General features: G+C 42.4%; 1 protein-coding gene across 1 annotated transcript in view; it reads right to left on the reverse strand.

The window, feature by feature from the left end:
- The window catches only part of pard6gb (par-6 family cell polarity regulator gamma b), a 35,825-nt gene extending 23,726 nt beyond the window's left edge, over positions 1–12,099 (reverse strand). Inside the window, exons 1-2 of the mRNA XM_003444089.5 lie at positions 11,747–12,099; positions 4,495–4,717 (exon numbers count right to left, since the gene is read on the reverse strand). Coding sequence (XP_003444137.1) covers positions 4,495–4,717; positions 11,747–11,818 — 295 coding nt within the window. The 5' untranslated portion in view covers positions 11,819–12,099. The remainder of the gene's footprint in view (positions 1–4,494; positions 4,718–11,746) is intronic.
- Between the last annotated feature and the right edge of the window lie 510 nt (positions 12,100–12,609).

Below are 12,609 nucleotides of genomic sequence, written 5' to 3' on the forward strand. Positions count from 1 at the left end.
TTGTAATCCAGTGTACACAAATCATTAAAGACCCTCATCACGATTAGTAGAGTCATTACTGTAGTGTGGAAAATTAGTAGCTGTGCACCACTACCTGCAAGACGGCGCTGAAGCCTGCCAGCTCTCAAAGCTTTTCAGCACATTAAAAGCCTTCATGTGCAGTTCCTGTTATACTCCAGAGACTGCTTGGATAGATTCTGTCCAATGTTGTGTCGATCAACAGGGGTCAGTTAATATTTCTGTTAATTTATGGGGAACTTATTACACTCATTTTCAGCTCCACATTTTACATTCTTAGACTCTGTTAGAGTAATTTTGTGTGATTCATGGCGCACTGCTCTTCGGCGCAGCCCAGGCTGTTTTAGCTCCTTCGTCTTCTTTTAGAGCAGTGGTGTCAAACTTGAGGCCCAGGGGCCAGAATTGGCCCAACAAAGACCCCAAAGCTTTGGAAAATGTGAAGGAGGGCATAACTTTTGAACGATTAGCTGCATTTTCAGGAGTTTTACGTCATTTCCTACTGATAAGGACTTCTCACGTTGCCTTTCATACTATATCAACATGACCAAATAATAAACCGTTAAAAGACAGAAAAGTTCCAGTTTTATTTTCCCTGCCATCTACTAAAGATTTCTTAAAAAATAAAAGGTCATTTTCTGCTAATTAACAAAAATTGCCCAATCTGGGCAAAGAGTTGTGCTTCTAGATTTCTTTCATTTACTACCAGCAACAGATCGTTACAACACACTGTTGTAAAAGCAGTTCTTTTCTTATATCAAGATGTGTCTGGGATTAAATGTGCAGTTAAACTTCTAAACAGTGATAGAACAGGGAGGTTTCACTGGCTCACTTAAGAATAAAGTGGGCTGTATGTGGCCCACAATGTAAAACAAGTTTGGCTGACCACAAATGGAACACTGAAGGAAGACGGAGCTGGGTGCTGAGATGATCATAGCAGGACGATCTCCTTTCTTCTGCATCATACACATTCAAGGATTTAATAAAAAATTAAAAAAAACCAAACCAAAACAAAACAAAAAACTGCCTGAAAGCATTCGGAGAAGTGTGAAGCCTGAGCTTGGGGACTATATGCTGACATTATTTGAAACTTTTGCTGTATTGTAACCATACATCTAATGACAAAGAATAGTGAAAAGCATATGAATAGATCCACTTTAATAGAAGAAAAATAAATAAACAGAAGCTGGTGAAATGCTGACATCAGTGTAGGCAGTGTTCCCCTCTTAGGCGTATCTGTATCTTAATTTGCATTGTTTTGAGACAGAATATGAATGGGCAGTTAGTACTTCTGCAGTTTCCCTAGATAAGCGCACCATAAACATCTGACAATACGTCAGACGTGCTGGAACACTGTAGGAGTTACTGACGTATTAAACTGGAAAGCAAAAGCTGAGAAAACAAGAGGGTACAGGAGTCACTGTATGTATTATCCCCAAAATGAGATCCCAATTTAGAGTCATTAGTTGGCAACAACGAGCTGCTCACACACTGGAGAGAAGCAGAACAACTTGGCATACAGAACTCCTCCAACTCATATCTTCTCATGTGTCCTATTACACCCCCCAATCACTTGTTTGCCTCTATTCTTTGCGCTTGGCAAGTATTTAAGAGTCTAGCCCGCCCGACAACGACAGCAATCGAAATCACCTTCTGTAAACTCAAAAGCGGACATCAAAGATCTCTCAGTTCACTCCACAATCTTAACAATTATCTTCTCTTTGCTATGATTAAATACAAGCACCCTGTAATGAGAGGCTACTTAGACAAAAACCACAAAGTGTAACCCTGTACTCTGCAGGTGAAGTTTACCACTAAAAAAAAAAAAAAAAAATGCTGCCATCAGCACCTACGGGCAGTAACTGGTACCATCAGCATCACCGTCACTGCACCACCACAAAACTGTGGCACGTGCTGAAGCAGTTTTACCAACAATGGAAATGTAAGCCTGGCAGGGGAGTATCAGGTAGATGAAAGAGACATGGGCACATTCAAAATACCCACTGTTAAATGGAGCAACACTGAAAAGGTAAGTGCGCACACACAAACCCAGACAGATGACCAGTCAAGTGGTGGAAGGGAGCGTCTGTCTGAGCAATGAAGTACAAAGATTTTGAGTTATTAATCATAAGCCCTTTAGACCAAAACACAACACTGGTATGTCAGGGCACGATTTTATGTTTTTTCCCCTCCCTAAAGCTTTTAAAGTTTTCCATTATAAACTGCATCTATGAAACAACTACACATGCCATCCAGTGCTGTAACTTTTTAAATTCTATAATTAAGATTTTATTTTCATGTCTAGATCAATATGAAAGGCACGGCTGGTTGAGGTTAAACACAATCCCCCTGCTGTGACTGGATGGTGAGTCACACTGTTTTAATGTGTGTGTGAAGCCTTTCATCTGAGCAGACAGAAGTAATGTGGCGACACCACTGATGACCCGCACTAACAGGCTGGTACTGACTGATACAGTCCACACACACACTTTCCCATGCCACTACACTGGTTATAGGGGCATCTTCTCTCAGGCGTAAGGTACTCACGCTGTCAAACACACACAACTCTTTGTCCAGCACTTAACAATAGACTATACAAAGACCAGTGTTACAATTTCATTTGTGAAAAGTCGAGTGACGTAAATTTCAACATCAGACACTGAATGCGAGGAAGGCTCTGTGCACAGGTAGGAGGTATGTTCTAGTCTGGTATGAGCACCACTGCACTTCTTCATAGGGGACTCAAGACAGTTTGGAAAGTAGAACAACTACATGGTCATGACATCCACATTGTCAAGAGAATCCCAGCGACGGGGCCCATTTATACTTCCCATTCTCCTGCGTGTGAACAGCAATGGATGATAAAAGTGACATCATACCCGTTGGCACGAGTTGCACTTTGCTGTTTTTTCGCCCAGTTATGCATCTCTTAATTTTTCTAACAGCTGAGCTTAAGCCAAGACTGTCAAGCATGTCCACCTGTGGAGGTATTTCTATGACACAGGGACTCCCAGATTCCCCATGGAGGGAGATGTCTGCAACTTTGAGACAAAAGCGCCTTAAAAGCAAGTATAAATGGATGCGGCATCATCACTGGTGTCCAAAGCAACCACTGCAGCGAGCATAAATGAGCCATTAGGATGCTGCGACTGTTTCAACATCAGTCACAACAATGCAAATTCCTCTAAACCACGTCAGCAGTTCACCACCATAATAGCACTAAATACGCCCCTTCCCACAATAAGAGCAGCCAAATCTCTATCAGCAAAGACTCCTCTGTCCTTCTGGTGTTTGAGGGAATTTCCCCTTTGTATTAAATGCTCTGGAAGATGCCAGCAAGGGGGAATATTCATGAGAATTAAATGCATCACCAGAGGAATATAGACACTTAGATAAGCAGCAGGACAGTGAGAAGTAATGCATGACATGTCAGCTAAACCACAAGGACACAAATTATGGCTTTCAGGTGTTACACTTATGCGACCTGACTGGTCGAATGAGCCTTTATTTTTAAGTCAAACATTACTGCAGGATGACTTATGAGCCAACTTACAGTTAGTTGGTTTTGGTCTGGCCATTTGATCTCTCGAGATGGTGACTCACACTCTGATTGGACCTCTCAAATATCTCAACCTGGTTTCTTGCTGGAAATCGGTGGATATCTTTTTGTTTTTTGAACCACTGGTTGACAATTAAAACAATACCCTGGAGTGAACCCGTTCATTACACAACCGAGCGAGGGACATTCCAAGGAGGATTGTGGGTATGAATAGACGTGAATGGTGATAGATTCATTTGTATGCTCGATGGCTGGCTGGCAGCAGTCGAGACCCTCTCCAGAGTTGGGATCAGTGAGAGAGCAAGAGAGACTAGGAGTTGGTTCCCATTGAGAGTGCCGTGGTGTTGTGTTTGAACAAATACACCAGCACATGCACACACACAAACGGAGAGAGCCCGGTAAGGAGTCTCTCTTTTCATGCAGATCTTTTGTCTCTCAGTAATGTCTGGTATGCCGGGATACAGGCCTTTGCTCAATGACCTGATTTCTATGGGACTGCCGAGACACTGGTCTGTGTGCGTGTGTGTGTTTGTGTGTGTGCGTGAGTGTGTTTTCATATGCCTGCGAGGGCTTCCTCTGGATCAGGCACAGGACTTACCAAGGCAGACAGAGGCAGACTGAAACTTATCCAGCCAATAAGAGAGCCGGAAACACAAAAGCACATATACAGACACACACAGAAGGCCCGGCATGAAGTAAACAAAAAGCCCTCATAATTGGACCAGGAAATATTCAGTGGGGAAACTTGATTCTAGTCAGCACCATAATTGCAGCCCAAGACACAGTTAATGCAACAGTTGATTGTTTGGTAGGTTTACCAGTTGGAGGACATTTGAAAAGAAATATTTAAACTAGTATTAAAGACGTAATCTGCGGGGTATAAAGAGGCGAAGGAAATCACACAGTGTGGATCAGCTTACCTTGTCTCTGTATGAAGATCCTGAGGAGCGGGTGAGCGGTTGAGACCGCCTTGACGAAGTTGTCGTCGTTGTTGATCGGGAGCAGGTCGCCGTGAACGTCGGCGTAACCAATCATCACTTCCATGTTGGCGATGCGGTGGATATGCAGGATGAGTTTGTAGAACTCCTCAAACTTGCCGGGCTTGACCCGATCCACCGAGAACCGGCGAAACTCTGCCCCATACTGAGAAGAGAGGGGAAAAAAAAAAAAGCAATAATCAAAAGAGGAGCTGTGAGAGGGACAACCAAACAGGACGAGGAAACTGGGATTCTGACTTTTCCCACATAAAAGTCACAGGGTGGAAGTTCACCGAGCATGTGGTTGTGACCTTATGTAACATAAAGCACCCAGAAAGGAAGGCTTTTTCCTGAAGCAGTAAACAAACTGAATCAGCTGTGATTCTCTGCAACGCTACTTTAAATACCGCAAGAGCAGCGTAACTTTCCAAACAACTGGATTACACAACATGAAACCTTCAGGAAATACAGAACAAAAACACTTTCAGTGGAGTTAGCTGACGACTGATATCTCTGTAACTGTGCTAAAGCTACAACTAAAAAATGCTTACATCAGCAGTATGAAGGTGTGAAAATCCCTCTACCGTCACCTGTAAATCTCAGTCCGTGTCTTGTTTATATAAGGTGTAGAAAAAGCTAATTAAACTCGCCCTGTTCCCCTTTTCTCTGGGTTTTATGCTAAGCTAAGGTGTCTGCAGCTTTGTACTGAACTGACAAATCTCAAAGTTTTATTATCAAACTTCTGGCAAGGAAATGAATGAGTGCATTTCCCAGAATGTATAAACAAACCAGTGATTAATAACTCAGATACTTAAACTTCTTAATCATGAGAATAAGGTTACTTTCAGATTCTCCCTTATTAACCAGAGGTCACCATAGCAGGCAGCTGTGCAACCTTGATTTATCTTTTTAATATCAGAGGCCTCTCCTTGTAAATAGTAGATTAACTGGTTCCTATCTTTTCTATGCTTTTTCTACCGAAGTGCTTTCTAACTAACACAAGTGCCTTGAGGCAATGTATAAATAACACCAAATTGAATTAACACACATTTACACTCCACTGCATGCGTTGGGGTTCGGTATCTTGCCCAATGATATTTTGTGATGATTGAACCCTCACAGCGATGATTCATTGGTCGGTGAATTACTCTTTGAAAGAGACATTTTCTCAGCAAACTGTAGATATCAAAACTTAACAACTGTTTTCTTCCAAGATCCAATGTTGATGGGCTTATTTTAACTTTTTTCATTGGTGCAGATGCTTTTAAACTGTTGTCATTTGTGTTGCCTTTTGTAATTGATTTCACTCTTTAGGCTTAAACAACTACACTTGAAGGATAATGCCCTAGAAATGACTCCTAAGATCTCTGAATAAAGCAATATCCATTCTGTGTCTCTAAATTTGCAGTACTTTGAGCACATTACAACATGAAGACTCCAGATGATCTCAAAGGACTCAGATGATGTAGCCAACAGCAAAATAAATGCAAAAGCTGCAAACTTCTAACCCTCAGTGGTCGCCATCTTGCATACATAGTGGATTGGAAGAGAAGAACCAATTTTTGTCACTAGGAGAAAGTTCCAGGGGAAAGATGCACTCCTCAGTAGGAATTATGCATAATTCCCAAAACAAACCAGGAAAAAAGGAGAAAAGTCAGCACCAGACTTCACACTGAATTTGGATGAAATGAATTGGATTAAAAAATAAATAAATCACCAAACAGCAATATTGGTATAAAAAATCCAGCCCATTTTTTGGGCTCTGAAACCATTCACCTTATTTGTACTGTTTTAATGAATATTCTGTGCCTTGTATATAAAACTAAACTACACTCCAGAGAGTCAACATTCACAGAGAGAGTTCTAGATACTTACCCTAAAACATTTGCAGCACCTAGCTCAAGTAGCTTTTTAGATTTGAAAAAAGAAAAAAGTAAACCCACCTCAACTTCATCCATCAAAATACTTGGAGAAAAAAAAAGAAGAAAGAAACTAACAACATTAGGGTCATGAAATTTTGCACAATTCCTATAAGAGGTCTTTCTTTTCCCTGGAATATTTTCAGCCACATCTGAGATGGTCAGCTGTGAAGCATCTGAAGGGCCAACATGGAAGGACCCACAAGTGCATTTGCAGCCTCTCACTTCATGCGTGTCACAATTCTGAGAACTGAGACATCATCTCAGTCTTTATACAAAGCTAGGCTGACATTTACTAGATGGCCTTCATATACCGAGCACACCAGTCTTCTACTTTACTTATCTGCAAGAAGCTGAATGAGCACATTCCCTAAAACACAGGCCCAGTTCCTTTACATCTGTGCCTGCTGTTGGGATCTTCCTACACTGGCTAAAATTATAACCGGATAAGATGCATCAGGGTCTGGGTGGTTCTCCATCTCAGCTAAATCATTTCCTGGGGGAAACGCTGTAGCTTTACGTGCTACTCTGCACATCAAGATCGTATCACCGAGAAAACAAATTTTGGTCGCGCACTGCCTGAAAACACCAGGAAATGGAAAGCAGGTCGCTATACAATAGCAGAATTCAGGTAGATATGCATGACAGTAGCAGGCAGCCACTCCTCCCACCCACTATTTATACACAAAAGCACAGACTTGAACAACTGGGCTTCAGCTTTTCCTGGGTAGGCCACTGTATCGCCAACGAGAGCGTGCCTGAGGGTCACGACAAGGTCATCATGTGACTGAGACAAGCACACAAAGGCACGACTGAGGCGCAGAAGCACGGCACAATAATCTACAACAACAGACAGCAGCAGTGGCAGCACCGGGGTCTGAATCAGAGTAGTAATTTGTAGACTAAGGCGCTGTTTGTTACTGTAATCATCAGCTCACAGCTGAGGGAAGCTGACAGCAGAGGAGAAGAGTGGGGAGATGATCATGGAGCAGGAGGAGGAGGGAGAAGAGGAAAACTGCTGACATAGCAGAGCAGCAGCATACTGACTGGAAAGAAGAAGAAGAGCTGGGGGGGATACATTAACCAGCTCTGTAATTAGAAGATGACACATAAATTTAAGAGGCGGCGTGTGAGGAGACTTAGGGGGATACCGGGTGTAATTTGCTGCCAGGCTGACTCAAGACAGCAGGCAAGGCAAATGTGTGAGGCTGCATTTTGAAAACCTGCCACCCACCTTCAGCTCATAAACCTCAGCCTGCATTACAATGACACAACAAGCAGACAAGCAGGTTCGTCAGAGTGAAGTAGGTGCTGTTAGCATCGAGGAAAGTGAATCCGAGGCGCGCATATACTATAGTCAACTCTAAAAGACATCATATGCTACGCTCCACATCATAATTATACTTGTGCGTATCACTATCCTCTGAATGCGACTGCTCTCTTAGTGCAGCACGTGATCAGTCTGAAAAAAGAAATCTGTTTGAACCAGCAGAACCCGGCCCTCAGGTATGAGCAAGTCTGAACACGGCGCGATTAATCACGGGCCTCAGTGCTAAACCTCGACTCTTAGAGCACACCACTACAAACATGACATCACTTGCCCCGCTGGCCTACTGCTGCAGAGTGACGTCCGACAGGCTGAAACATGTCTGGAGCCTTTTAACTGACACACTGAAGAAAATGGAAGATAACCGACTTCTTGTCTCTGGCCAACGTTGGCTTTTTCCTTACCTAATATTCTGTAAGTCGGGGTAACTCACCTCAGAAACCACCTACAGGCTCCCAGGATTTTAAAAGACGAATAAGTAAAACTATATAATAAAGGAGAACCACAGGACCCCACTCCACTCACCCCCCTACATCTCCTAAAACACTCTGATAAGAGCTTGATGTGAGTGAAACCAGCAGCTCCTGGCTGCGGCCTCAGTGACAGGCAGCCAGACACCTCCAGTGTTAGCCCTGATAAGCTTATCACAGAAACAGATTCCTCTCAAAGGAAAAAAAACAAAACAAAACAAAACAAAAAACCCCCCAAAAAACATGAACCAGTAAGAACCAGTCACACAACAGCAATCAATCACATATGTAACACTCCTGACACACTAGTGACACTTATGGAAATCTGAATGTACCTCAGCATTTCTGCAGCGTCTTCATAACAGACATTTTTCTCTCTAGAGCGTTATTTGCAGGGGTGCACATAAGTGGTCCGCAGGTGCGCATTCGCTGTCAAAATAAAAGACGCACACCAGATAAGAAGTTGCAACGCGCGTTTGCACACATAAGATTTTCTGGAGGAGGACGTACATTTGTTTAGAACTCCTAAAGATGTCAAAGAAGCAAGCTCCTTTAAGCAATTACTTTGGTGTTCCTCCACCTCCAAAGAAATGTCAGAAAGAGTCCGAACCGCAAAAGAAGCGCGTATTCTCGGAAAAGTGGTTGCAGGAGGTGAGCTGGCTTCAAACAAATGATGAACGCACAGAGATGTGGTGCAGAATATGCCGTGAAAATCCCACTCTAGCGGACAAAAACAGTGCCTTTTATATGTACGCAAACGCGCGTTGCAACTTCTTATCTGGTGCGCGTCTTTTATTTTGACAGCAAATGTGCACATGCTGACCACTTATGTGCACCCCTGGTTATTTGGCATACGATTATTAAAAAGGGAGTGCACCTAAAGGCCATGTTTGCTTCTGCTTAACAAATTATTTAGACATTTTTTTTGGTTTAAAGAAAGTAATCACATAACAAAAATGCCTGCTCAAATGTTCAACTGCGCCCAAAGACACTCAAAAGCTACTTTTGGGGGCTTCCTTAATCACAAAAAGGTCACCGCAGCGACCAGTTGCATGCGTTTGACTTGGGAGATTTTTTTTTTTTCCCTCCTGTTGCAACCAAAGAAGCGATTTGCGTCTCCGTCTGCAATTGAACCGGCATCTTTCTCCTATCAGAGGTAGTTTCGAGTCATACAAAAACTCCACGTACTGAGAGAGAACTCCATGTTTAATAAAGTGGCTGTAGGAACCAACAGTAACTATTACAACTTTACAGTAACTACGTAGAGGAAATGAAAACCTGTTTGTCACGGCACAAGTTTACACAACTATATAAAAACAAAACAAATGTGAATGCGAGGATGATTCGAGTCTGTAAATAAGTCGTTTGGCTTTGGATATTTCTTGTTTCTTTATTGTTATGGAAACATATCTGTATCTAATGAGAAGGCAGGAAGCCTGTATAAATTTTAGTGTGTATTTTTTTGTTTTGTTCGCGTTTACATGAGAAGGTAAGTCTTGTTGAGTGTTACACAATTTATGAGTCCCAAACCTCATCAATGGGTCTTGTTTATGTTTTATAACTTTTATTTCATTTCATATTCTGTGTATTACTTAAAAATTTAACTACTGTTACTCATTAAAGTAAAGTATTAGGTTACATTTACAGCACGCTTTTAGTGCCAGTGTTGGCAGTCAGGAAAATCTCATTCTACAGGAAAGAAAGAGCAAGATAACTTTATCTTATTGGATAAAACAAACACTGACAAAGTTTAACTTTGAGGACATAATCTGCAGTTTGAAAATGATGATAGATTGCATTACATATTACTGCAACACTCAGAACATTGCAAAATGTTTAAAACTGCAATAATATTGTAATGCGACCAAAGTATTGTGAGGATATCGTATCTTTATTTACTACTAAATGATGAACTGAATTACGTGTAGCTGATCCTGCTCCTCTGTGCCTTCAGAGGCCCAGACTGTGGCAGAGCTATGTAACAGATAAGATTTCCCTTTACAGGTATTCAAATGTCCTCAACTGTCAGTGTGCTTTAAAAGACCCACAACAGTCACTTTCTCTCCAAATCATCAGCTTTCTTTCATCAACACGCTTAATTTCTTCACTGAGGGAGATGAGGGAACATGAGGGAACATGAGGGAAGGGTGTTAGAGCTCCCAACACACCCCAAACGGATCAAAACAAAACACAACCTGACGAAGTAGAACAAAATGTGAAACTGCTTAAAGTGACGTGACGGAGAGGGATGAGTCACATCTGATCCAAAAGTGGAAACGTGTGACGTCGTGGCATGACGGTGTGCCGTGGTGACGCCGTGGACCTGTCTGTTCTAGCCACAGAGCTCCTGGCGTGCCAGTCCCACCCACAAACAATCTGCGGCAGCCACGGAGTGACCACTCCTGTCTCTGTGGAACAAACCCTGCAGCAAAAAAAAGGCAAAACAACAAAAAGAACAAAAAACCCACCTACACACACACAAACACTACTCCCCTTTTTTGGCCGTTTCTGTGTAAGTACATGCTCACCCACCTGTCACCATCAGAGCATCTGTGCTCCATCTGTCCACCACCCCACTGAAACTGGGCGGCCAAAAGGTGGAAACAACTCAGGAGTGAATGAGTCACCTTTTGCACCACTTGCCCATCTCTCCCTTTAACCCTCAGGTGTGAACACATGCGAATACTCACAAATAAATAAATCAGAAACACTGGATTAGAATGCAGGTCACCAGCAATCATTGTGGGGTTCACAAGTGATGAGTGTCAGCTGGTAGTTCTTCACAGAGCCCACACAAACTGTCACTTGTGTAATAAAAAAACAAAACAAAAATAAAACTCTTCCTCTACAGTATAAACTTAAATAAGAACCGCATAGCTCATGTGGATGTATTGTGTACGTGTTGAGATGAAAAGCTTCATAAATCAGGGCACTCCATTGAGACATAACACTTGAAATCTTGGCAATCCACTTGATGTTTGTGTGTCCATTAGTCTGTCAGCGTTTAAAAAAATGATCCAAAACAAAGAGCTAGGCTGATACTGTGTAGCAAGACAAAAACTCAGTGCAACTAATGCAACGTCTGATTTTAACAGGTGGAAACTTTGTTGCTGTAGGAAATCTGGAGAACTAGGTGCTTCAAAAACAACCCCGTTACCCACCTACCCAGCCCCCCTCCATCAACCACCCACAGCAGCATCGGGATAGAAAAAGTCAAATCAGCACAATCTGGATCGGAAGTAAGAAGCAAACAATCACTGCAAATGAGAGAAACATCCAGAACCTGTAACTTTCCCCGCACAACTCACGGGGAAAAAAGCGGAAATAGTTATGTGGCGTAGGCTGCACACCGTCCGACCAACTCCGGCTCCGTGACGGGACAGCCATGTGAACATTTATCATTATTATTATTATTTTAATCCCCCCGAATCCTATCCACCAACGCCACCACCAAGCAGGGCTTTCAAGTTTCCACTCACCTTGCTTTTCACTTCCACAGCGTTGCAGTTAGGATTTCGCAGAGGTTGCGACTTATTAAAGCTCCGATTCATTTTTTTCCCGTTTGAAGGAAAAAAAAAAAAAGAAAAAAAAAAGTTCAGCCGCCTTTGCCCACAGAGAGAGGGGCTCTGGTCCCGGGCTTTCTGCTCTAAAAAATTCTCCCTGTTCGCTTCTTCCACAGAACTTGGTGTTTCTTTCACCTCCCCGACTTCTTTTTTCTTTTCTCAGTGCGCTCCGACAGACATGAGGGAGGACTTCACGAGAGAGCAGGAGGTGTGCGACTCGCCGCGTTGACTTGAGGAGTGTGAGTTAAGTTTTGAAAATGACATCAGCCCTCTTAAAAAAAACGGGATTCTGGGATGCATTCACGTACCGCACGAAATCCCCAACTCCCTCAGGCGGGATCTCTTTGTATCCTTACTGTAGTCAGTAAAGGCTGAGTAAATAACAGCTACTACTGATGATGGATTAAGGTTTAAGAATGTATGCTATCGCAAAACAAACAAACAAAACACACACAAATATTTATAACAATGACAACTTGATATGTATTATGTCCTGTTAATAAAATGATCATATTAAATCAGCCGTGTTTAGTCGTCTTTTGATGCATATGAAGCAAAAATGAAGCAAAAATAATTAAACTAAAATATATATTTTTTTTAAATCTCAAAAGTAGGCAGACTTCCTCTAACCCCGCCCTGTCCAATTTATAGCCTAATATATTCAGAGTAAAAAAAAAAAGAGTGGTCTTTCCGGTTAGTTGGTGTATTTCCAGGATCTGTGAAGGCAGCACTGCGCACGCTGGACCTCCGAGACACCAGAGGACGCGATTTTCTAAGCA

This window comes from Oreochromis niloticus, linkage group LG22, assembly GCF_001858045.2.
Source record: "Oreochromis niloticus isolate F11D_XX linkage group LG22, O_niloticus_UMD_NMBU, whole genome shotgun sequence".
Taxonomy (NCBI): Eukaryota; Metazoa; Chordata; class Actinopteri; order Cichliformes; family Cichlidae; genus Oreochromis; species Oreochromis niloticus.